General features: G+C 37.7%; 2 protein-coding genes across 2 annotated transcripts; both read left to right on the top strand.

Annotated features, from left to right (window-relative positions):
- Positions 1 to 131: 131 nt before the first annotated feature.
- parp3 (poly (ADP-ribose) polymerase family, member 3) lies at positions 132 to 22,683 on the top strand. Its single transcript, XM_066698102.1, has 11 exons — positions 132 to 758; positions 5,519 to 5,713; positions 15,991 to 16,116; positions 16,467 to 16,649; positions 16,875 to 17,001; positions 17,237 to 17,463; positions 17,661 to 17,816; positions 18,146 to 18,232; positions 20,003 to 20,180; positions 20,271 to 20,417; positions 20,669 to 22,683. Exons 2-11 carry the CDS (start codon positions 5,540 to 5,542, stop codon positions 20,839 to 20,841), a joined length of 1,578 nt encoding a protein of 525 aa, XP_066554199.1. The 5' UTR covers positions 132 to 758; positions 5,519 to 5,539; the 3' UTR covers positions 20,842 to 22,683.
- LOC136736322 (protein insensitive) lies at positions 11,641 to 15,613 on the top strand. The gene is made up of 4 exons (XM_066698105.1): positions 11,641 to 11,852; positions 14,030 to 14,252; positions 14,485 to 14,599; positions 15,189 to 15,613. The coding sequence occupies exons 1-4, from the start codon at positions 11,805 to 11,807 to the stop codon at positions 15,238 to 15,240; spliced, it is 438 nt and encodes a 145-aa protein (XP_066554202.1). The 5' UTR covers positions 11,641 to 11,804; the 3' UTR covers positions 15,241 to 15,613.
- Positions 22,684 to 24,141: the final 1,458 nt, after the last annotated feature.

Below are 24,141 nucleotides of genomic sequence, written 5' to 3'. Positions count from 1 at the left end.
CCTACTCTCTTTCTATTGGTCAACGACAGAGAGTCAACCAAGTTTGGTTTTGTCGGATATGAGAGGGAGGAGAAGAGTCAACCTACAGAAACGCAAAGCTGGAAACATAGTTCCGCCTGCTGTAACACATAGAGGGAAGCCGGGAAAAGTATACTCAACGTTATGCTGTTTCTTTATACATGTAATTTAATTATCCTAAAGATACTCCTGGCGCTCATGTTTGCACTGGCTAATTCAGCTGGCAAATACGTGTTTTTTAGAGGTTATCTGGCTGAACACCTTGCTGAAATGATAATCGCCTAAACACTGTAACAACTAATAATTAGGCATGGATTAGATTGTTTATATTCTGCAAACCACAAATTCTGCAAATCAAGGAACTGCAATTTTCCTCAGAAATGCATAATCCAATACACGTTTTCCAGCTAGCCTCCCAGAATGGTCCTGCGTTTGAATGAAAATGAATGAAATAAACACCAAAGCAAATCAATGTATATTTATACTAGCTATGCAAGATTTCAATATTTTTAAACACTGAAGTCATGCTCTCGGTTTCGATCACTAATAGAGCAGTAAATCCACTGAAACAGGCAGTAAGTGAAAGGCGTAGTCCTGTCGGATGACGCGTGTAGGGCCAGTGTTCAGCCCGAGCGGGTCTGCTGCATTCCCCTGTCATACCTTGGGGCTTCCGCTGTGCAAACACACAGCACCGCCCTGTCTGCTGTCATCCGCTGTGCTGTCTGCATTGCATGAAACAGGTAGGTGCTTTTATTTATTTATTTTTTTAAATAAGTTGTTTCGAGAAAAGTTGATCTCCTCTAGCTTTATAAATAAAGCATCGGTAAGAACACCAATTGATTGTCTTGTACTGGACATGGATTGACTCTGAGCATGAATGATCTTAAGGACTGCTATTGTTGTGCTTTTTAAGCCAAGGCCGCGGAGTGATTGTGGCTGCAGTGCTGCGTTGGTCGTAGTTACACTGCAGTACATCAACGCAGTTTAATGGAGGGAGACCGGCTCTAAGACTACACGACTGGCATTGCTTTTACAAAGTAGCTGCAACAAACCAATTCAAATATTGTCTGTGATTGTTTGGCAGGATTTACCATCTAAAGATGTCAGTAAGGGAAACTGATAACTAAGCCCGGAGCTAATATTTTCATAGGAAGTTAATTTGTCCTGTATTAACTGACATTTCTATATTTAGGAGCTGTTGTGGTTGTTCTATGTCCACACGCGTACTGAATAGATAATGTATTTAATTTAATAAAGTAACCACAAGTATATGCAAGTATAGCTAGTCCATCAGGGCATGTCTGGGCAACACTGAGAGGATAGATGCAGATGCGTGCTTACGTCATTACGTTGGTTTTGAAATTGACATGAAAGATTGACTAAACGGAAAATGCACATCAATAATAATAATAATAATAATAATAAAACTGTATTTTCTATAGCGCCTTTAAAAGTTGCATCTCATAGCGCTTTACAAGGAAAAAAACATTAAAATACAAAAAAAAAGGAAAACATACAATCAGAATAATTTAAAAAAATAATACAATAATAAATCACATAATAATCACCCAAAAGCAATCCTAAAAAAATGAGTTTTAAGAGAAGATTTAAAAATATTAAAGGATTCAGCATGTCTAACCTCAGAAGGGAGAGAGTTCCACAATTTTGGAGCAAAGAAGAGAAAGCCCTGTCACCCATAGACCGTAGACGAGTAAGAGGAACAGTTAAAAAAACAGATTATAGGAGTGGAGATCACGCATTGCAGGGTAGGGGGTTCAAAGTTCAGACAAATATTTAGGGGCCCAACCATGCAAAGCCTTATAGGTAAGCATGAGAATTTTAAAGTCAACACGAAACTTGACAGGGAGCCAGTGTTAGGACTCCAAATAAGAGTGATGTGATCACATGTCCCGGTCCTAGTCAAGTTTCTAGCAGCAGAGTTTTGCACAAACTGCAACTTATTTAAGGTAGATTTAGAGACCCCAACAAGTAAAGCATTACAATGGTCAATACGAGAAAAAACAAAAGTATTGATTTGTTTTTCAGCCACCAAGAAAGATAACATAGGGCGCAGTCTTGCAATGTTTCTGAGATGGAAGAATGATGTTTTAAAAGTATTCTTGATGTGAGGATCAAATGCTAAATTTGCATCAAATATCACCCCCAAATGTTTCAATTTTGCTTGAAACTCCAAAACAGAGCCATCTGTATTTAAGGTTAAAGAACCAGCTTTACGAAGCTGGTGGGGTGAACCAATGAGCATAACCTCAGTCGTATCACTATTAAGACACAGAAAATTTAGAGACATCCATTTTTTTATCTCAGTAATGCAATGTTCAAGAAAAGCAACAGCCACACAATCACCAGGTTTTGAATGGATGTAAATCTGGGTGTCATCTGCGTAAAGATGATAATTAAGACCAAAAGATCTTAAAAGGTGACGCATGTAAATGCTAAAAAGTATGGGACCCAAAATCGATCCTTGAGGAACACTACAATTTACCAAACCAACTTTGGACCTACATCCACCCAAAGAAACAAACTGCCAACGATTAGAGAGATAAGACTTGGACCAGTTTAATACAGTATCAGTAACACCAAAAACGTCTCAAGACGAGTGAGTAAAATGGAATGATCTACAGTGTCAAAAGTGGCACTGAGATCAAGAAGGATCAAAATTGAAAGACAACCAGAGTCTGAAGCTATTAACAAGTCTTTTGTGACCTTAACTAATGCCGTTTCAGTGCTGTGAAATTTGTGAAAACCAGATTGAAGAGGCTCAAAAAGACTGTTTACAGTAAGATGAGTGTATAATTGAGAAGCCACAATTCATTATTTTTGGAAGGAAGGGAAGATTAGAAATGGGACGAAAGTTGTTAAGATTGTCCAAGTCCAAGTTAGTCTTTTTAGGTATAGTTTTAAATGCTGCTGGCACAACACCAGTACCCAGGGAGTCATTTATTATACTCAAGACAACAGGACACAAAGAAGCAAAACATGATTTAAACAAACAAGTTGGAATAGTATCAACTATGGAAGTCCCAACCTTCATTTTTGATACCTCATTACAAAGAGAAACCAGGTCAAGTAAGGAGAAATTTGCAAAAGAAGTACCCAAGAAATTAAAAGTACTAAGAGAAGAAACAAATGAAACAGGAGTATTTAGGATGGATTTACAAACGTTGTCAATCTTGGTGCTAAAAAAATCAAGAAATCTATTACAAAGGTGAGTTGAAGCAGGCACAATAGAGGAACTGTTACATTTGAGCAATTTGTTAATGGTATGAAACAGTTTTCTAGGATTTCTTTGATTATTGACAATTATCTGAGAAAAATAATGAGACCTGGCAGATACAATTTCTGCCTTATATTCACACAAGTGGTCTTTCTAAGCCTGATGATCTACGTTCAGGCCAGAGAGATGCCACCTTTGCTCCATTTTGCGACAAGCTGCCTTCATAGAGCGCAGCTCACCGTTATACCAGGGAGCGGAACGTACAAAGGAAACAGACCGTGATTTCCAAGGAGCAAATGAGTCTAAGCCAGACAAGAGAACACTTTTTAACATAGAAATGTTGTCCTCCAGAGGATCAGATGGAGAAAAACAACTTAAAGAAGAATCCGTAGAGTCAGTGAAATCAGCGAGATCAATGGATTTCCATTTGTGATAATTTACAGTAGGAGAAAAGGAAATATTAGTGTGTGGGAATTCAGTATTTAAAAAGATAGCCAAATGGTCAGATAACCCAAAATCAGTGGTGGAAAACCGAGACACAAATGATCCATTTGCAATCACAAGGTGTAATGTGTGGCCTTTATTATGCATAGCACAGTCCACAAGCTGATTCAAATCAAAGCACTCCAGTAAGGACAAAAAATCATTGTCATCAGTCTTTTATGTCAACCTGGATGTTAAAGTCCCCCAGGATAAGAATTCTCTTGAACTTAAGGCACAACATAGACAGTAGATCTGCAAACTATCTACATTTGTCTTAGGAGGCCTGTAAACTGTAACTATAACAGTAGTAAGAGGTGCAGAGACACTCAGAACAAGACATTCAAAATAATTAAACTGGGGAATAGCCACGGGACTTACGTTGTATTGTTGATTATGCAGCACAATAATACCCCACCCTCTACCAGAGGGTCGCGGGAGATCAAACAACCCGTACCCTGTAGGAGTAAGTTCATTAAACAAAAGTCCATCAGACTGTTTGTGCCAAGTTTCAGTTAAGCACACAAGGTCAAGTTTTTGTTCTGTGATAATATCCGATAAAATCACAGCCTTGTTGTTCACAGAGCGTGCATTAAAAAGTGTCGATTTCACCAGACGCAAGGCCGCAGAAGGTATCGGACAACAATCCACACGTTTAAGCGCAGACAGGTTGTTGAAATCAACACCAGTGCACCGCAGCCTGTGAACTTTACGCTGGAATATAGGAACAAGGATGGCATCAGATGATGAGTGTATAGAGCTGCGCCTTCAAGAGCGATCTATATAGCACATAGGTCGCAGTATTCCAACATTTCGGCAAAGTTCATAAGAGTCATTGGCCAAATAAAAGTTCCTATTTAAATTCAGCAATTTCCAAGCGGTGTACCTTAAAGCCATGGAGAAGGAATCCACGACAACAGCAACCACGGGGTAGTGTAAGTCCTGAACAGGGTAACAGGAGAGTTGATTCCCGCATATAACACTCAGAAATAAAAACAGCAGACCGAAAAATAAAACATGATTCTGCATTGCAATAAGTTAAATAACAAGAGGGGACTTCAAAAGCTCCAAAATTCCACACCCCCCTCAAAATAAATCGATAAATATTTAAAAACAATACAAAATGGGAGAGAGGAGTGGCAGCTAAACACGCCACTGTTCCCTTTCAACCGGAAGTCATCAATTAATTAAAGAAAAAAGTACCATGCTACGTACTGGTAAACCATTTGTGATTTTGTGACAGACAACCATTGTGAATACCAGTCCCTACAGCCGTGGCAAAGCAAATATACAAAGATACAGGTACAAAGTATATCCAGTACTTGCTATAATCTTGTTTAAGAGCACATGCCTCGTTAATGTCTCAAACTGCTAAGGAAGTGTCAAGTCCATCCTTGTACTTACTTTAAAACGGTCACCGCATGTGATTCAATACAATTGAAACAGTATTGGGTTGTTCTTTTTTTGTGTCAATTGCAGTTCATTGAGGACTAATGTGCAGCCAATATTTGGCCCTGTAATCTTCTAAAAGCTTTTCTAAATAACCTCACTTAACTATTGAATTGTATTGATTCTTATTTAAATCAAAATGTAATTATTCATAGTAATCCATATAAAAACAACCAGCTATATACTTCTCCTTTTGAATATGTAGTCAATTACTTAATATTAAGTTTTACTGTGTAGATAAGGACATTTATTTTATTCTGGAGACTTGTCTTTATTTTCCATTGTGGGCAATGGGGAAAATGTCTTTGTGTTAATGTGGTCTTTTTTACTTGGCAGTAATTGCAATCTTGAAAAAAAATGCCACCTAAAAGAAGGGCAACTTCAGCTACCAAAGCAGGTGGTAAGAAGATCAAAGAGGAACCTGAAGCACCGGAGGATTCTTTCAAATCTGCCAAAGAGGCCCTGAAAGCAGCTCCAAAGGAGAAGTGCAAGAGTAAAGTGGATGAACATTGCAACGTATTCTGTGCTGAGGTGAGGGAACAATTAGGTGGAGAGTGAGAGAGATTTTGTGCCTGTCCTTATTCTTGTATTTATGTTGTGCTGCAGTTTTTTCCACACACATTTTTACCACACTGGTCTTTCATTGCGACTATAAATCCATTGGTTTCATCACACATCCAGTTCTAGTTTCTTTGGTCAGAAGTATGGCATACATTTTCCCTGATCTCAAGATGAGGTTTAGAAATATGCAAAGGGTGCTAATCCTTCCAGGGTGAATATATCGAATTAATCTTGCAGTCGATGCTCCAGATAGCAGTCAGGGGTGGCTCACTTTAACACAAGGTAGTTGGTGCTATATCAGTGGTTGAACATGTCATTTGCATTTTTGTTTGTTAACAAGCAAGAAGATGGAAACTAGTTTGTTTTATAATTGAGTTGAAATGAAATTGAAAGTGTTGATGAATTAGGGCAATAGGTTGTAATTTAAATCATTAGCCTATACCAGTGGTTCCCAATCCTGGTCCTGATGACCTAGTGTCCTGCTGGTTTTTGATCCAGCTGCACCCTGAGTTAATTAACCAACATCAACTAATAATTTTCTGTTTTTGACTCTTCAAATTAAAATTACTAAAAGTTGGGTACCTAATATACTTTTATATGCAACCTGAAGTCTCCAATGGTCTAAAATTCTTAATAAGCTCTAATTAGGCCATTTATTAGTTCAATTTATCAATTGAAAGACCAATAACTAGCAGGACATTGTGTCCCCAGGATGGGGATTGGAGCCACTGGTCTATATAACATAATTTCAGACCTATTCACCTTGTTGATTATGCAACCAGTTTGTTGTAGGCTTCCTTAGACAACACATAATGGCACTTTGCTACAATATGTTATCCTCATTATTATAATTGTGTTCACACCAATCTTTGACAGTCTATATAATATATCATTATTACACTATTTGCTTTGTGCAAGTGTGCTTAAGCATTAAAAAGGTTATTCCAACACACAGCAATACAAATCCCATGTTGTGTATCAAATTGAAATCAGTACAGTGCAGATCTGTGTTCATATATATATATATATACACTACCATTCAAAAGTTTGGGGTCACTTTTCCATGAAAACATACATGTAATGAGTTTGAATAGGAAATAGCCATTAACAAGGTTAGAAATAATAATTGTGTCCTTCAAACTTAAATCATCAAAGAATCCTCCATTTGCAGCAATTAAAGCCTTGCAGACCTTTGGCATTCTAGTTGTCAGTTTGTTGAGGTAATCTGAAGAGATTTCACCCCATGCTTCCTGAAGCACCTCCCACAATTTGGATTGGCTTGAAGGGCACTTCTTACATACCATACGATACAGCTCAATAGGGTTGAGATCCGGTGACTGTGCTGCCCACTCCATTATAGACAGAATACCAGCTGACTGCCTCTTCACTAAATAGTACTTGCATAGTTTGGAGCTGTGCTTTAGGTCATTGTCCTGTTGTAGGAGGAAATTGGCTCCAATCAAGCGCCGTCCACAGAGTATGGCATGGCATTGCAAAATAGAGTGATAGCCTTCCTTCTTCAAGATCCCTTTTACCCTGTACAAATCTCCCACTTTGCCACCACCAAAGCACCCCCAGACCATCATATTGCCCCCCCCAATGCTTGACAGATGGCGTCAAGCACTCCTCCAGCATCTTTTCATTTGGTCTGCGTCTCTTTGTGATCTGAACACCTCAAACTTAGATTCTTCTGTCCATAACACTTTTTTCCAATCTTCCTTTGTACAGTGTCTGTGTTCTTTTGCCCATCTTAATCTTTTCTTTTTATTGGCCAGTCTGAGATATGGCTTTTTCTTTGCAACTCTGCCTAGAAGGCCAGTATCCCGGAGTCGCCTCTTCACTGTTGACGTTGAGACTGGTGTTTTGCGGGTACTATTTAATGAAGCTGCCAGTTGAGGACCTGTGAGGCGTCTGTTTCTCAAACTAGACACTCTTATGTATTTGTCCTCTTGCTCAGTTGTGCACCAGTTAGAGCCAGTTTGTGTTGTTTTGTGAAGGTAGTATTACACAGCGTTGTATGAGATCTTCAGTTTCTTGGCAATTTCTCGCATGGAATAGCCTTAATTTGAATAGAATGGACAAAACATTTGCTTTCTTTCAAAAACAAGGACATTTCTAAGTGACCCCAAACTTTTGAACAGTAGTGTATATACACTCACCTAAAGGATTATTAGGAACACCTGTTCAATTTCTCATTAATGCAATTATCTAACCAACCAATCACATGGCAGTTGCTTCAATGCATTTAGGGGTGTGGTCCTGGTCAAGACAATCTCCTGAACTCCAAACTGAATGTCTGAATGGGAAAGAAAGGTGATTTAAGCAATTTTGAGCGTGGCATGGTTGTTGGTGCCAGACGGGCCGGTCTGAGTATTTCACAATCTGCTCAGTTACTGGGATTTTCACACACAACCATTTCTAGGGTTTCCAAAGAATGGTGTGAAAAGGGAAAAACATCCAGTATGCGGCAGTCCTGTGGGCGAAAATGCCTTGTTGATGCTAGAGGTCAGAGGAGAATGGGCCAACTGATTCAAGCTGATAGAAGAGCAACTTTGACTGAAATAACCACTCGTTACAACCGAGGTATGCAGCAAAGCATTTGTGAAGCCACAACACGTACAACCTTGAGGCGGATGGGAACAGCAGAAGACCCCACCGGGTACCACTCATCTCCACTACAAATAGGAAAAAGAGGCTACAATTTGCACAAGCTCACCAAAATTGGACAGTTGAAGACTGGAAAAATGTTGCCTGGTCTGATGAGTCTCGATTTGTGTTGAGACATTCAGATGGTAGAGTCAGAATTTGGCGTAAACAGAATGAGAACATGGATCCATCATGCCTTGTTACCACTGTGCAGGCTGGTGGTGGTGGTGTAATGGTGTGGGGGGTGTTTTCTTGGCACACTTTAGGCCCCTTAGTGCCAATTGGGCATCGTTTAAATGCCACGGACTACCTGAGCATTGTTTCTGACCATGTCCATCCCTTTATGACCACCATGTACCCATCCTCTGATGGCTACTTCCAGCAGGATAATGCACCATGTCACAAAGGTCGAATCATTTCAAATTGGTTTCTTGAACATGACAATGAGTTCACTGTACTAAACTGGCCCCCACAGTCACCAGATCTCAACCCAATAGAGCATCTTTGGGATGTGGTGGAATGGGAGCTTCGTGCCCTGGATGTGCATCCCACAAATCTCCATCAACTGCAAGATGCTATCCTATCAATATGGGCCAACATTTCTAAAGAATTCTTTCAGCACCTTGTTGAATCAATGCCACGTAAAATTAAGGCAGTTCTGAAGGCGAAAGGGGGTCAAACACAGTATTAGTATGGTGTTCCTAATAATCCTTTAGGTGAGTGTATGTATATCAATCTTTTCTTGTTGCTTTTTCCTGGCTTTTCTTTCTTCCCCCTTTCTTTGATTTATTATATATTCAACTAGAAAATATTAAGTAGTGTAATATGTAATGTAATACGTAGTGTGACCAAATATGCGGAAGAGTTGTAAATGGTTTGTATATAAGTCCCAAAATACTTACTTTTGTATAATTAGTGAGCAGCATACCTGCCTATACTTAGATAATTATGTATTATGTTGATGCAACTCCAGGAGTTCCACAATGGAGTTCCACCTTTTTATAGAAACAAGTTGTATTTTTTTAGACAAGTGTAATAAAATGAGTAATTACTCTTGTTCACATACCTGCATGCATCAAGATTTCCTTCACACTCAAAGACTGTAGGAGAAGTCCCAAAGACACGTGACCCCGCCGATACATCGTAACAGTAGTAAAACGCATATTTTCCAGTATTTCATTTGGTTATGATTAAATTTATTTGGTTTGTTTTTTACCCTATCCACTTTTTATGGTAATTTTCCTTGTTTAAAGTTTCAATTTCTGGAATGTGGAAGATATTATTCGATCAGTACAGAATTTTTGAGTAAGTGGAAGAAAAGAAGAAGCTGCCATTTTTGTGATTATATTTTTCCACTATCCGATCCTGGAAGAAAAGGAAAATTATATCGCTGAAGTTTAATACACTTTCCTTGTAAGTATGTCAACATATATTTGCTTTATTTATTTAAATTGAGTTGCATTCAGGTATTTAAATGTAGGATTAACATGATGCTGTTAAAACATAATGTAGGAGAATTAACAAATTCTCCAATAAATGGCATCTTGTATATACTTGAACTAAATAAGCAATACAATAAGCCACATAAATGCTGACAATTTTGGACGTGTAATCTCTAGTTTGTAATTTTACAAATATCTGAGTGGGTTTACTGCTTATTAGATCATGTGCTTTTTTAGGAAGGCATTCAAACTTGAGAATATCCATGGAAAAAGTATGCACTGTGAAACTGTGAAACAAAGAAACTTTATTGGTAATGTCAGAATCACTAGGAGAGGGAGGTATTGTTGCACAAAGATTTATACTAGTATCCACTTACACACAGGGAGTTTCTCATTTGAATTACAGCTGTTTAGAGCTATTTGCCTGTAAATCAAACTAGTGTCAATAGTGATTTTATGTCTAATGTTAAAGGTGCAATTGACCCTTTTCAGGTGTAGCAAACTTTAGCATGGATACAAATAGTTACACCTTAACCTTTACCAACAAAATAAATGGTAAAGAAGCCAATGGCTACATTAAAACAGATGGTATTTTGTTCCTTAATAAGTGGAAGACTAGATGGTCCCACTATTTGGCTAAAATGTGGGGTTACAAAAATATTTTCTAAAATAAGAAAATCATAATTCAGCCTTACCTCCCTCTGTCCAGTCCTGCTATTCAGTGTATGCCTCTATGTGCACATGTAAAATTTAGGTTCATATCATTGGTCCATAATTGTTTTGCATGGCTATATCTTTGCATGGTTATTATTTGGAATTATTTGTATTAGTATCCTGTGGTGCTCAATAGCTATACTTGATGTTTTAGAGAACATAATCCCAAACTATTTTATTTTTCAGAATGAGTTTGACTATGAGGATGAAAATGGGCTTCTCACTTGCCCTGGAATTAGAACGGACACCTTAAGCCTCTTAATGAAAATTCAAAAGCTAGAATCAGAGCTAAAATATGAACGACGATGTAGAATCATAGCCGAAAAGGAGCTGAGACAATGTAAAGGTATATCCATATTTCTGCATGTATTTATTATACAGTTTTGTGGAAATGAAATCTCCAGAATTAATTTTATTCACTTTTAGAAATGAACAACCTGCTGGCACAAATGAGGGGAACTGCTAATGAGTTGAAGTCTGTTTTGAACTGTGTCAAACTTGGGGTGGAAGATTCCCAAAACAGACACGAGAGTTCTCCCTCTGCAATAAACCAGGTCTCTGAGGATGTGACTGAGAACAATTCACAGGTAGGGCTGACCACGAGCTCAGTCTTCTTTCGCTGCTGATAATAACTTCTTATAAATTCAACTAATTATAAAAGTAATAACTGCATATATTTGTGTATATCTATATACACTCAGTGACCAATTTTGTAGGTACACCTGCTTGTTAACAGAAATAGCCAAACAGCCATGTGGTTGGAACTCAGTATATCATGCAGGCATGGTCCAGAGGTTTAGTTAGAATTAGAATGTGGAAGATGCGTGATCTATGAGACTTTGACAGTGGTTTGATTGTTGGTGCCAGATGTGATGGTTCCAGAATCTCAGAAACATCTGGCCTCCTGGGATTTTCATGCACTACCCTCTCTAGGGTTTACAGAGAATGGTGCGATAAACAAAAAACATCCAGGGAGTGGCAGTTTTGTGTGTGAAAACACCTTGTTAATGAGAGAGGTCAGAAGATAATGGCCAGACTTGTTCAAGCTGACAGAAAAAACACAAATACTCAAATTACCATTCTTTACAATAGTAGTGTGTAGCAGTGCATCTCTGAATGCACAACGCATCGGACCTGGAAGCTGATGGGCTACAACAGCAGAAGACCAAGCCAGGATCCACTCCTGTCAGCTAAGAACAGGAAGATGAGGCTACAGTGGGCACATGATCACCACAACTGGACGATTGAAGATTGGATAAATGTCGCCTTGTTTGATAAATCTCGATTATTGCTGCGACATGCAGATGGTAGGGTCTGAATTGCCTTGTGTCAACAATACATGCTGGTGGTGGTGGTGTAATGGTGTGGGGAATGTTTTCTTGACACACATTAGGCCCCTTAATACTAACTGAGCATCATTTGAGGCCACAACGTACCTAAGCATTGTTGCTGACCATGTGCATCCTTTTATGGCCACAGTTTACCTGTTTTCAAATTGATGCTTCCAGCAGGATAATGTGCCATGTCACAAAGCACGCATCTTCTCGAGCTGGTTCCACGAACATGACAGTGACTTCAGTTTTACTCCAATGGCTGGCACAGTCCACATATCTGAATGCAATAGAGCACCATTAGGATGAGGAGGAACGGGAGGTTCGCAGCATGAATGTGTGGCTGAAAAATCTGCAGGAACTCCATAATGCTATTGAGTCAGCATGGAACAAAATCCCTTAGGAATGTTTCCAGCACCTTTTTGAATCCATACCGCCAAGAATTCAGGCTGTTCTGGAGGCAGAAGGGGGTCATACCCAGTACTAGATAGGTGTACCCAATAAAGTGAACACTGGGTGTATATATTTGTTATGTATGTACAGTTAGGTCCATAAATATTTGGACAGTGACACAATTGTCATCATTTTGGCTCTGTGTGCCACCACAATGGATCTGAAAGGAAACAATCAAGATGCGCTTTAAGTGTAGACAGTCATCTTTAATTTGAGGGTAGCTACACCCAAATTGGGTGGACAATGTAGGAATTACACCCATTTTTATATGTGGTCCCCCCAATTTTAGGGGCTCAAAAATAATTGGACATAATTATGAATTAAATTGTGAGTTTCTATACTTGGTTGCAAATCCTTTGCAGTCAATGACTGCCTGAAGTCTGGAACCCATAGACATCACCAGATGCCAGGCCTGTACTGCAGCAGTCTTTAGTTCAATTGGATTCAGCTCAGGTGATTGACTTGGCCATTGCAGAATATTCCACTTCTTCTCCTTAAAAAAGTATTGGGTTGCTTTCGCAGTATGCTTCAGGTCATTGTCCATCTGCACTATGAAGCGCCGTCCAATGAGTTTTGAAGCATTTGGCTGAATCTGAGCAGATAATATAGCCCTAAACACTTCAGAATTCATCCTACTGCTTTTGTCAGCAGTCACATCATCAATAAATACAAGGGAACCAGTTCCCTTGGCAGCCATACATGCCCATGCCATAACATGCTTCACAGATGAGGTGGTATGTTTTGGATCATGAGCAGTTCCTTCACTTCTCCATACTCTTTGATCTTCAGTACTTTGTCTCATCTGTCCATAGGATGTTGTTCCAGAACTGTACAGGGTTCTTTAGATGTTTTTTGGCAAACTCTAATCTGGTCTTCCTGTTTCCTGTTACATCTTCTGTATTTACTCTGGTGAAGTCTTCTCTTGATTGTTGACTTTGACACAGATACGCCTACCTCCTGGAGGGTGTTCTTGATCTGTCCAACTGTTGTGAAGGGTTTTTTCTTCATCTGTTTTTTCTTCTGTCATCCACCACAGTTGTTTTCTGTGGTCTTCCAGGCCTATTGGTGTTCCTGAGCTCACCAGTGTGTTCTTTCTTTTTAAGAATGTACCAAATAGTTGATTTGGCCACACCTAATGTTTTTGCGATCTCTCTGATTGGTTTGTTTTAATTTCTAAGGCAAAACCACTGCAGTGCAAGCCTGGCAGAGCATCACCAGGGAAGAAACCCAGCATCTGGTGATGTCTATGGGTTCCAGACTTCAGGCACTCATTGACTGCAAAGGATTTGCAACCAAGTATTGAAACTCACAATTTAATTCATGATTATGTTAGTTTGTTCAAATACTATTGAGCCCCTAAAATTGGGAGGACCACATATAAAATGGGTGTAATTCCAACACTGTTCACCCAATTTGAGTGTAACTACCCTCAAATTAAAGATGAAAGTCTACACTTAAAGAACATCTTGATTGTTTCCTTTCAAATCCATTGAATCCATCCACATGGTGGCGTGCAGGGCCAAAATTATGACAATTGTGTCACTGTCCAAATATTTATGGAACTAACTGTATATGTTGGATGTAGTGCTTAATATTCTCCTCTGTTTCATTTATGTGAAGTATTCTATTACAGAGAGAAATATCTTCAATAGATATCAGTAATCTCCTTGTATTAAGTTTGTATGGTTTTTGTTTTATAGGATGATATATTTCTTGAACTACCCGGAGGTCTGAAAGTGCAGAAGAATTTGTACAACCGAATTTCAACCACAGACTTTAAAAAGTATACTTCAGAACTGCTGGTGCTGGTCTTCAATAGAGAAACTCTGGCTACCCATTCCCTCCAAGGCAGAAAATCATCTAATTCGAAAGAGGATTTCCAAAAGCCACCACTTCCTTCTGAAGAACTGGCCAATATAATTGGTAATATAATAATTTTAGTTTCTATTGCAATTTTGTGGCATTGTGTTTTGAGTATTGCAGATGACATAACAAATTTTAGGTATTTAGTGTGGTTTTATTTTGCCATAAACAAAACAACATGTAAAGATCTCTTTCAATATATTAGAAATAATACTGTTTGAAAAATATTTAGATTTTTAATACATCAGTTACTTTATATAAGGTATAATCATTTTTTTTTTTTTTTTTTCAGAACACATCAAAATTAAATTTGGGGTTGATTCAAGTCTGGTTAGAGCTGCTATTAGAACAAAATTAAACAACGAAGATAAAATGCTGAAGAAGAGATTGAATAATTTGCTAACCATGTAGGTTAATGGTGTTAATGAGTTGGGGTTACTACACTGTTTGTTTATCTTCTCTGAAATTGTAAGAATTTTATAGTTAAATTATTCAATGTCCTATTATGAGTCTTGTTTGACATTTTAAAACATTTGTACAAATGAGCATAACAAACACTCTTGGAAGAATCATCTCCTGTAAGCATGATTATCTTGATGTATATAAAGGGCCAGGCCATTGTTAAATGATTCCAGTACAAACATTACCACAGAATTATTGCAGCTATTTTAAAAGCTACATTTATAGGAGAGAACCTATAAGATGTTTTGCCTTTAAAAAAAAAAAAAAATCAATCCTGTTATGAGAAGATTATAGAAGAATAGTGTGCATTATGTCGTCAGTTTGTCATTATGGATGTTTCTAAGGAAGTCTTGTGTATGTGTATAAATACACACACACATATTTACAATGTTTAAATGTACCTTTATATTCTTGAGAAATTGTATAATACTGTTGGTATACCAATAAGCTGTTTTTGTTTGTTTTACTTTGCACCTAACTGGTTCTAACTCTTGTTTTTTTTTGTTTGTTTTTTTCTGCATTTTCTTTCTGTAGCTCCCAGGCATGTAGTATACAATTGTCATACAATTGCAAGGCAGATCTATAAATGCTGTCATGTACAGAATTCAGTGATGGATAAAGTCTGTAACATTTTCATTAGCTGATGTGCATTCAAATACCTGTCCCAGACAAGAAACAAGGAAGTGTGTTCATTTTAATGGTTTACATTTTTTAATTGTATATATTTGTAATTTAAATGTGATCACATGTCTGCTTTTTGTAGACACTGTTGCCTACAAGGGAAATAATCTCTCTCTCTCTCTCTCTCTCTCTCTCTCTCTCTCTCTCTCTCTCTCATATATATATATATATATATATAATATATGTGTATTTATTATGTTAATGCATTAGGAATGTTTTACTGTATGTAACTGTATTGTTGCTTGCTAAAATAATAAAGTGGTATATTTATTACTTTAGCTTTGTGTGGCTTTATTGTTGTGGATCTAGTTTTGTGTGCCTCTTCAGTACTACTTTACTATCTGTCATCTGGATGCTCATTTGGTAAGGATAGCATTTGTTAACACATTTGTTTCTCCTTAAAAATGCAATGTAACGCTTTTCAAATTCTTATAATGTTTTAACATATAATTTACGTTGCTTTAAAAGGAAGCTGTTATTTACATGTTCACCGATTTGAAGGATCCATTTGTAGAACAGAATATTGAAATTGATGCTACAGCAGATCCTTTCGCATACTAAGTACAGCTCTGTGTATTGACTGTGTAGATGCAGCATTATTGCTCTGAAGAGGCTGAGTAAATATTGATTTTTCTTGTTTATTTCCCCCCACTAGATCTATGAGGATTATGACTGCATGCTGAACCAGACCAACATTGGCCATAACAATAACAAGTTCTATATTATTCAAGTTATAAAGTCAGGGAAACAGTACTATTGCTGGAACAGATGGGGGCGAGTGGTAAGTCGAGAAAAAATTGAATGTTTTTGTTTTTATATGTGTTTTATTTCTAAATAAACCACAATAGTAGAAATTTAGAAGCTGCTATGCATATATAGAATGTTCTCTTATTTCTGTTACCATCCTTTTCCTTATCTTTCCATAAAATAAAGTACTGATTTTCCTGTCATACTAGTCAGTGGAGAAAGGTTAGAAAATAATGAAGAGACTGAAATAATATACAAAAAAAATTTAAGGTCATAATAAGCTTTGATTTTAAGTGACAAACAATGCTTTTGCATGCAAAGGGCAGTGAAGTAACAGACAATTTATAATTTCTTCTCAAGCACTGTAATATTGTTTTTTGACAGGGGGAAGTGGGCCAGTCAAAACTCTCAGCACCTTACAGTGACTCTGACAAAGCAAAGACTGACTTTGAGAAGAAGTTCAAAGACAAGACAAAGAATGACTGGAAGAATAGAGAGAATTTCGTCTCGCACCCAGGGAAATACACCCTGATTGAAGTGGACGGAGATGAAGACGTAGAAGTCAAGGTGAGAATAGAGTATGACAAAAATCTCTATCAATCAGTCAGAGCTTTCACATCCCATGAATATAAACTGGAAACCAACAGGAAAAGTACATGTTAAGATCCCCAACTTATTGAGACTTGCTTTTTTGCAGATAGAATTGATAAACTGTGTTAACTGTTAAAATGGGGGTGGTAGGGTAGGTAGGGGGTGGGGCTAAAGTGTAATAACACATTTGCCTAATTCCAGGTGGATACCGTTGACAGTGCGCCAAAAAGGGTTCTTCCCTGTACGCTGAACAACCACACCAAGGAGCTCATAGAGTTGATCTTCAGCAATGATATGTTTAAAGAGGCCATGGAGGGCATGAATCTGGGTAAAAACCTTTACATTTAGTATTTTTGAACTCAACTGCAAAAATTGTAATCTAATCCATGAAATGATTTTAATATTTTACAATATTCCCAAACAATGTTTTGAAGGGAAGCTAATAAACTGTTTTTATTCTTGGAATGTGGCGTCATGTGTTATGAATAGTCCCAGTTCATGGAAAGAATAGGTTAGCAGGAGTTCAGTGACTGTTTGTTTTTGTTTCTTGTGGTGCAACTCAGACATTAAGAAGATGCCCCTGGGAAAGCTTAGTAAGGCACAAATCGCCAAGGGGTTTGAGGTCCTGGAGGAATTCGAGGATGCCCTGAAGAAGAAGAAGAAGAACAAAGGCTTTTTGGAGCAGCTCTCCTCTAAATTCTACACCATCATCCCGCACAACTTTGGACGGAACAGGCCTCCAGTCATGGCTGATATGGAAACAATAGAGAAGAAAAAAGAGATGCTTCTGGTAAGACAAAATAAAGAGGCTTTTCACCCGTTTGCATTGTCACATGTGTCTAAGAGTGTTTGTGTTTATCCTGCCATTGATATTTGTGTAAGTATAACCATTCCTTTGCTTGTATTGTATGTCATCAAAATAAAGGCAATAATTTGTCTGTTAAACCATGTTGTCTGTTAAATATCTGTTAATATTTGCTACCTCAGGTCTTGGCTGATATTGAGCTTGCCCAGAGTCTCAAAGCCGAAACGGAAAAGTCCAAGGAGGAGATGATTGAAGCGGTACCTCACCCAGCTGACCAAGATTACCTGTCATTGAAGTGTGGTCTTACTCTGATGGGTAAAGATTCCAAAGAGTACAAGGTATAGTATCCTTTCTTTCTTCTCTCTTCAGCAAGTTATGTAGTGAGGCAAAATGAAGTACCAGATGCAGCACCTGCAGCTGATGATGATTCATATACACTTTGACAACATTTTCTTGTGATCTGATATTCTGTATTGTGCCTCTAGAGTGAGTGTGAAGTAGTTTGGTACCAATTTAATTTCCCCCAAGTAAAATGTATTATTATTACTATTTTCCACACACTTACAGAATTATGTTTGTAATGCTTGTTATTTAATTTTATGGAATCTTAATTTTATCAGACATACTCTCCAGTGTAAAACAATACTGACATCTCTATTTCTTCTAGATAATACAGCAGTACCTTCAAGCAACAGCAGGAGGCTGGCGAAAACCGACCATTCGTAATGTCTGGGTAGTAAATAGGGACAAGGAGGTAATTATGTATAAATACAGTGAGGGAAAAAAGTATTTGATCCCCTGCTGATTTTGTATGTTTGCCCACTGCCAAAGAAATGATCAGTCTATAATTTTAATGGTAGGTGTATTTTAACAGTGAGAGACAGAATAACAACAAATAAATCCAGAAAAACGCATTTCAAAAAAGTTATAAATTGATTTGCATGTTAATGAGGGAAATAAGTATTTGATCCCCTATCAATCAGAAAGATTTCTGGCTCCCAGGTGTCTTTTATACAGGTAACTAGCTGAGATTAGGAGCACTCTCTTAAAGGGAGTGCTCCTAATCTCAGCTCGTTACCTGTATAAAAGACACCTGTCCACAGAAGCAATCAATCAGATTCCAACTCTCCACCATGGCCAAGACCAAAGAGCTGTCCAAGGATGTCAGGGACAAGATTGTAGACCTACACAAGGCTGGAATGGGCTACAAGACCATCACCAAGCAGCTTGGTGAGAAGGTGACAACAGTTGGTGCGATTATTCGCAAATGGAAGAAACACAAAATAACTGTCAGTCTCCCTCGGTCTGGGGCTCCATGCAAGATCTCACCTCGTGGAGTTTCAATGATCATGAGAACAGTGAGGAATCAGCCCAGAACGACACGGGAGGATCTTGTTAATGATCTCAAGGCAGCTGGGACCATAGTCACCAAGAAAACAATTGGTAACACACTACGCCGTGAAGGACTGAAATCCTGCAGCGCCCGCAAGGTCCCCCTGCTCAAGAAAGCACATGTACAGGCCCATCTGAAGTTTGCCAATGAACATCTGAATGATTCAGAGGAGAACTGGGTGAAAGTGTTGTGGTCAGATGAGACCAAAATCGAGCTATTTGGCATCAACTCAACTCACCGTGTTTGGAGGAGGAGGAATGACCCCAAGAACACCATCCCCACCGTCAAACATGGAGGTGGAAACATTATGCTTTGGGGGGGTTTTCTGCTAAGGGGACAGGACAACTGCACCGCATCAAAGGGAGGATGGACGGGGCCATGTACTGTCAAATCTTGGGTGAGAACCTCCTTCCCTCAGCCAGGGCATTGAAAATGGGTCGTGGATGGTATTCCAGCATGACAATGACCCAAAACACACAGCCAAGGCAACAAAGGAGTGGCTCAAGAAGAAGCACATTAAGGTCCTGGAGTGGCCTAGCCAGTCTCCAGACCTTAATCCCATAGAAAATCTGTGGAGGGAGCTGAAGGTTCGAGTTGCCAAAGTCAGCCTCGAAACCTTAATGACTTGGAGAGGATCCCTCCTGAGATGTGTGCAAACCTGGTGGCCAACTACAAGAAACGTCTGACCTCTGTGATTGCCAACGAGGGTTTTGCCACCAAGTACTAAGTCGAAGGGGTCAAATACTTATTTCCCTCATTAACATGCAAATCAATTTATAACTTTTTTGAAATGCGTTTTTCTGGATTTTGTTGTTGTTATTCCGTTTCTCACTGTTAAAATACACCTACCATTAAAATTATAGACTGATCATTTCTTTGTCAGTGGGCAAACGTACAAAATCAGCAGGGGATCAAATACTTTTTACCCTCACTGTATATATTTTTAATTTTTCTTGTATGTTATGTGAATGTTGTTTTGATCATATAGTAAAATAATTTGTTGACCAATTTCTGTGGTTTCTGACCGCCTAATGCTTGTTAACCTCAAGAATAATTATCTGTGTTATCATTACACACAGTTGATGCTGTAATAATTCACACACGGTGGCTTAGTCTTCATCATCTTTGTAGGCAGAGCGCTTTGAAGAGCATGACCACCTGGAGAACCGGCGTCTGTTGTGGCATGGCACTAACATCGCTGTCGTGGCAGCCATCCTGAAAAGCGGACTGAGGATAATGCCACACTCTGGGGGGCGTGTAGGAAGGGGAATTTACTTTGCTTCAGAGAATGCAAAGTCGGCTAGTTATGGTAAGATTGTAATTGACTCTCAGGTTGCCTCTTTCTTTGGTATTAAGCAAAATTTTACAATTATTAAAACAATGTCTATATTCCTCCCAGTTGGCACTACTTCCCAATCGATTGGAATCATGTTTCTCAACGAGGTGTCGCTTGGCAAGGAGCACACCATCACTGTCGATGACTCTAGCTTGAAGGCTCCTCCTGTGGGGTACGACAGTGTTGTGGCACATGGCCGCACAGAGCCAGGTGAGAGACTTACTTAGTGAGCTGCTTTCATCCTTTCCTCCAGGCTAGTGATTGGGATGTAACTCACATTTCTTGGTAATGTGTTATTCCTGATCGCTTCTCATTGGTCCACAGTTTAAGTGACCATGTGCAAATACATAAATGAAAGATGAGAAATTCCAAATGTATTTATACATTTTTTTTTTTTTATATATAAAAAATAACATTAAAGTTTTTGTATGTTTAAGTAATTCTTCATATTGTATTTTAAGATCCCTCTAAGGATACCTTCATCATGCTTGATGGCAAGAAGGTGATTGTTCCTCAGGGAAAGGCAATTCCCCAATCCCAGTATCAAGACAGCAGTTTTGGGGAGAGTGAGTACCTCATCTACAAGGAGAGCCAGTGCCGGATCCGATACCTTCTGGAAATGAGTTTTAAATAAATAGAGCTTTATAAAAACTAACAGTTGGTAAAGGAAAAAATAAGGATCTTTGTTGCTAGGTGTTTCTTTTTTTTTTTTTTTAGAAAAATATATAGATTTACAATCTATGACAAGATTCAATGCTAAAACATGCCTACACACCATAAAAATAAGGGGGAAGAAACAATGTATCCAAAACCTGGATATTGTGTTCCATGACATCCATAAAAAGGAACATTATACATTTCAATCCATTCAGTCTTCTTAGAGCCTTTGAAGAGAGGAAATGCAGGTTTTTATTTTCTTACATACTGTACAAAAGTTCTCTATGGCCATAATTTTTCAAATTCGTGGCTAATGTTAAATGCGTTGTGTTTTTTGCCCTGTAAGTGTCAATTTAATGCACTTAAAACTGAACTGACGGATGTCCCACCTTTTCTTTTGTTTGAATATTGTGCCTTAAGTGTCCATAAGAAAATGTATCCATCAGTAATATAATCAGCCTATGACTGCTTTTGATTTTTAACAGCAATTTAATAGGAATTTAGTGGTTTTATTCAATTCATATTCCAGTCGATTCTGAAATGAAACTTGAGAACAGGCTCTGTCCTAATAATACACATTTACCACCCTCAAAAAAAAGTTTCTGCCATATTCACATATGACGTTCTACCTATTATTATATCTGACAAACTTTAGTTCATTTGCACCTTTTGTCAAAAATTCTGTCTCTGAGCAATGTCATTGTTTTGTCATGCACTTTATTGGGAAAAACTACCTTTTAAATATGGTTAGTTCTATCAACTTTACATGTTATATGTACATAGCTGCCTTTTAAACTAGAGCAATAGCTCATGAGCAGAATAGCTCTCCATACTTCTCAAATGTCATTTACCTTTCAGAAGAAAAGTTTGGTGTCTAGTAAAGATTATAGCTCCAACATGTACCAAATGAAGAAATAAAAATTGTTTACATAGTAGTCATTACTTCAATTAAATGTGTGGGTAATTTGGCATGCTAGGACTTTTCTTTTTTTACAAATAAGACATTTACACCTTTACTCTTATGTTGATGCTAGCTTTTGTTTTTCAAAACATTAATGCAATCAGAAAAGACCATCGATTCATAGTGTTGGTAGATCTACAAGCAAATTATTACTTGAACAGCTTTATTTAGAAGCAAGTGTAAAAAAGACCTTGCCTTTTTGTCAGTGTATTGGAAAATATTGCTCAGGAACAACTTGATAGTGTCCTTACAAAAATATAAAATGGTAGTAACTTGCTATTGCTAAATTCTGTGAATCCCATCATCAGCTAGTAATGTCTTCTTACTTGTGGCTGAAATGTCAAACCTCCCTAGAAGCTTGTAATACTTCTAGTGCACAATGACATCCATGTTAAATATATTATGACAGTGAATTTAGAAATTGGAAAACAAATATTTTGTGTTTATTTCACATATGGAAGGAACATTCTAGATTTTACATGTAAACAAAAACTTTGTAGAACATGGCTATCTTTTTCTATGTCAGTTTGGCTTGTGTGTACTAGTATAGGGGGGTGAAAAGGATTTGATAAACTCACTGAATGTAAGATTTGACAGTTTGGAATGTTCTTATGTCCCTTCATGGAACTGGAAACAACAGTTGTGCTTTAATATTAACATGCTGTTACAGAGTTAGTCTGCATGTAAACAATTACACAAAGGAAACGAACAATAAGAAGTGGTAAACATTCTAATGAAAAGTTGACCAGGTGAGATTATTGTGGTTGTGTAACACTAAAATTATAAAAAAATAATTGTAATTTTGTTTAAATGTTTCTCCAGAAAAAAATCTAATAAAATGAAACTGTGCACCTTCCAGTTTGGTTTGATGTCCTCATTTTTAAACCCCAAATCACAGAAAACACTGTGAATCTCATTTGAACTAGCTTGAATATTGTATATTAGCCACCAGTAGATGTCACTGTACAGAGCCTTAACTTTACTACATGATCCCAGACATCATTAATAACATGTATTTCCATAGAAAGAAAATACATACACAGATTATCTAGTATAATTAAACTCCTAGCATTGGACACTCCTGCCTATTAAACACCTTTAAAGCCCTTTAAGTGAAGACTAAGCAAAACAAGCAACCCCTGAACTGTACATAAGCTCAAAGATGTTTTTCAACATCAAAGCATTGAAGATGGTAAAAGGCTATGGTATGCAGTTAACAGCATATGCTAATTTGCACCTTTGCATGTGGTTGTAGACATTTTCTGTCTATTTGCAACCAAGTACAAAATTCAGAATATATCCAGTTTCAATACATTAAAATATATAGGCTAGTTTTCTGAAAATGTAACTTAGGAAAATATAATCAGCCTGCTCAGAATTCAAAACTAACTATTAAAGTCGTTCCCGTACAAAGGAGTAACCAAGCAGGCCGTGCTGGGGCTTTGGCTTATATGCAATGCCGACAGACTGAAGATCACTGCTGGGGAAACCAGGCCTTCGTGTGTGTGTTGTGTTTCATGTCAACAGCTGCTCCTATACAGGAAATTAAATCAAATAACTATTTTTTAAAATAATTTTGTTAATTACATTTTTACTTTGGGTTTGTTGTAAATCATTTTAGAAAATACCAGGGTTTTTGGACTAGTACTAAATTATTTGACATGTCTAATAATTTTGCAAGACCCCATAGATAAATAAATTACAAATAAAAAGACAAATAAATTAAACCATAAATTACTGCATGCTGTAAACAGTAATCAGACTAATTATTCCTATAGGTTGTTTATAAAAATGTCTTAAATACAAATCTTTTAGCAGGTATTAAGGGTCACCAATTTTGTGTAGGTATCAGGTACTTTATAAAATAAATAAAATTATAATTTTATTTTCTGCATCAGATCTTCTCTGGTAGCAAAGGAGGCCTCCTGAGATTCAAATGAGATGCAAGTATACTTCTTTTATAACACTTTAATCATAATGTTACCAGAAATAACAGAAAAGGAACAAGGTAGATAAACCACTACTATTCCAACCAGTACAAGACATTTCCTCTGAAATAGATAAGAACGTAAAACCCATGCATTGAACTAGTACATCATAAACCACAATGTCTCGAACTGAGAGCATCCTCTCATCATTTTATGATGTTGTTTTATTTTCCTTTCTTTTTTTATAAAGATGAGTTGGAACCTAGGAGAACCATGCATTTTAAGGATATAGTGAGTAAGTGTGTGTGTAAAAAAAAAAACTGGCATACACAATGTGTGACTGTCACTGCCATACACAGCACTGGACAGAGGGAGAGGGAGAGAGAGA

The sequence above is a fragment of the Amia ocellicauda genome, chromosome 3, assembly GCF_036373705.1.
Source record: "Amia ocellicauda isolate fAmiCal2 chromosome 3, fAmiCal2.hap1, whole genome shotgun sequence".
Lineage (NCBI taxonomy): Eukaryota > Metazoa > Chordata > Actinopteri > Amiiformes > Amiidae > Amia > Amia ocellicauda.
The sequence above is the reverse complement of the archived record's forward strand: the minus strand, read 5'-3'. Positions and strand labels throughout refer to the sequence as shown.

Bases quoted from the DNA above. Each gene is read 5' to 3' on its own strand.
- LOC136736322 (XM_066698105.1), top strand. From the start codon at position 11,805: ATGTCGCCTTGTTTGATAAATCTCGATTATTGCTGCGACATGCAGATG. The intron at 11,853-14,029 runs GTAGGGTCTGAA...TTTGTTTTATAG, and splicing joins ATTGCTGCGACATGCAGATG to GATGATATATTTCTTGAACT. The intron at 14,600-15,188 runs GTAGGTTAATGG...TTCTTTCTGTAG, and splicing joins TTGAATAATTTGCTAACCAT to CTCCCAGGCATGTAGTATAC.
- parp3 (XM_066698102.1), top strand. From the start codon at position 5,540: ATGCCACCTAAAAGAAGGGCAACTTCAGCTACCAAAGCAGGTGGTAAG. The intron at 16,650-16,874 runs GTGAGAATAGAG...GCCTAATTCCAG, and splicing joins ATGAAGACGTAGAAGTCAAG to GTGGATACCGTTGACAGTGC. The intron at 17,464-17,660 runs GTAAGACAAAAT...TTGCTACCTCAG, and splicing joins AGAAAAAAGAGATGCTTCTG to GTCTTGGCTGATATTGAGCT.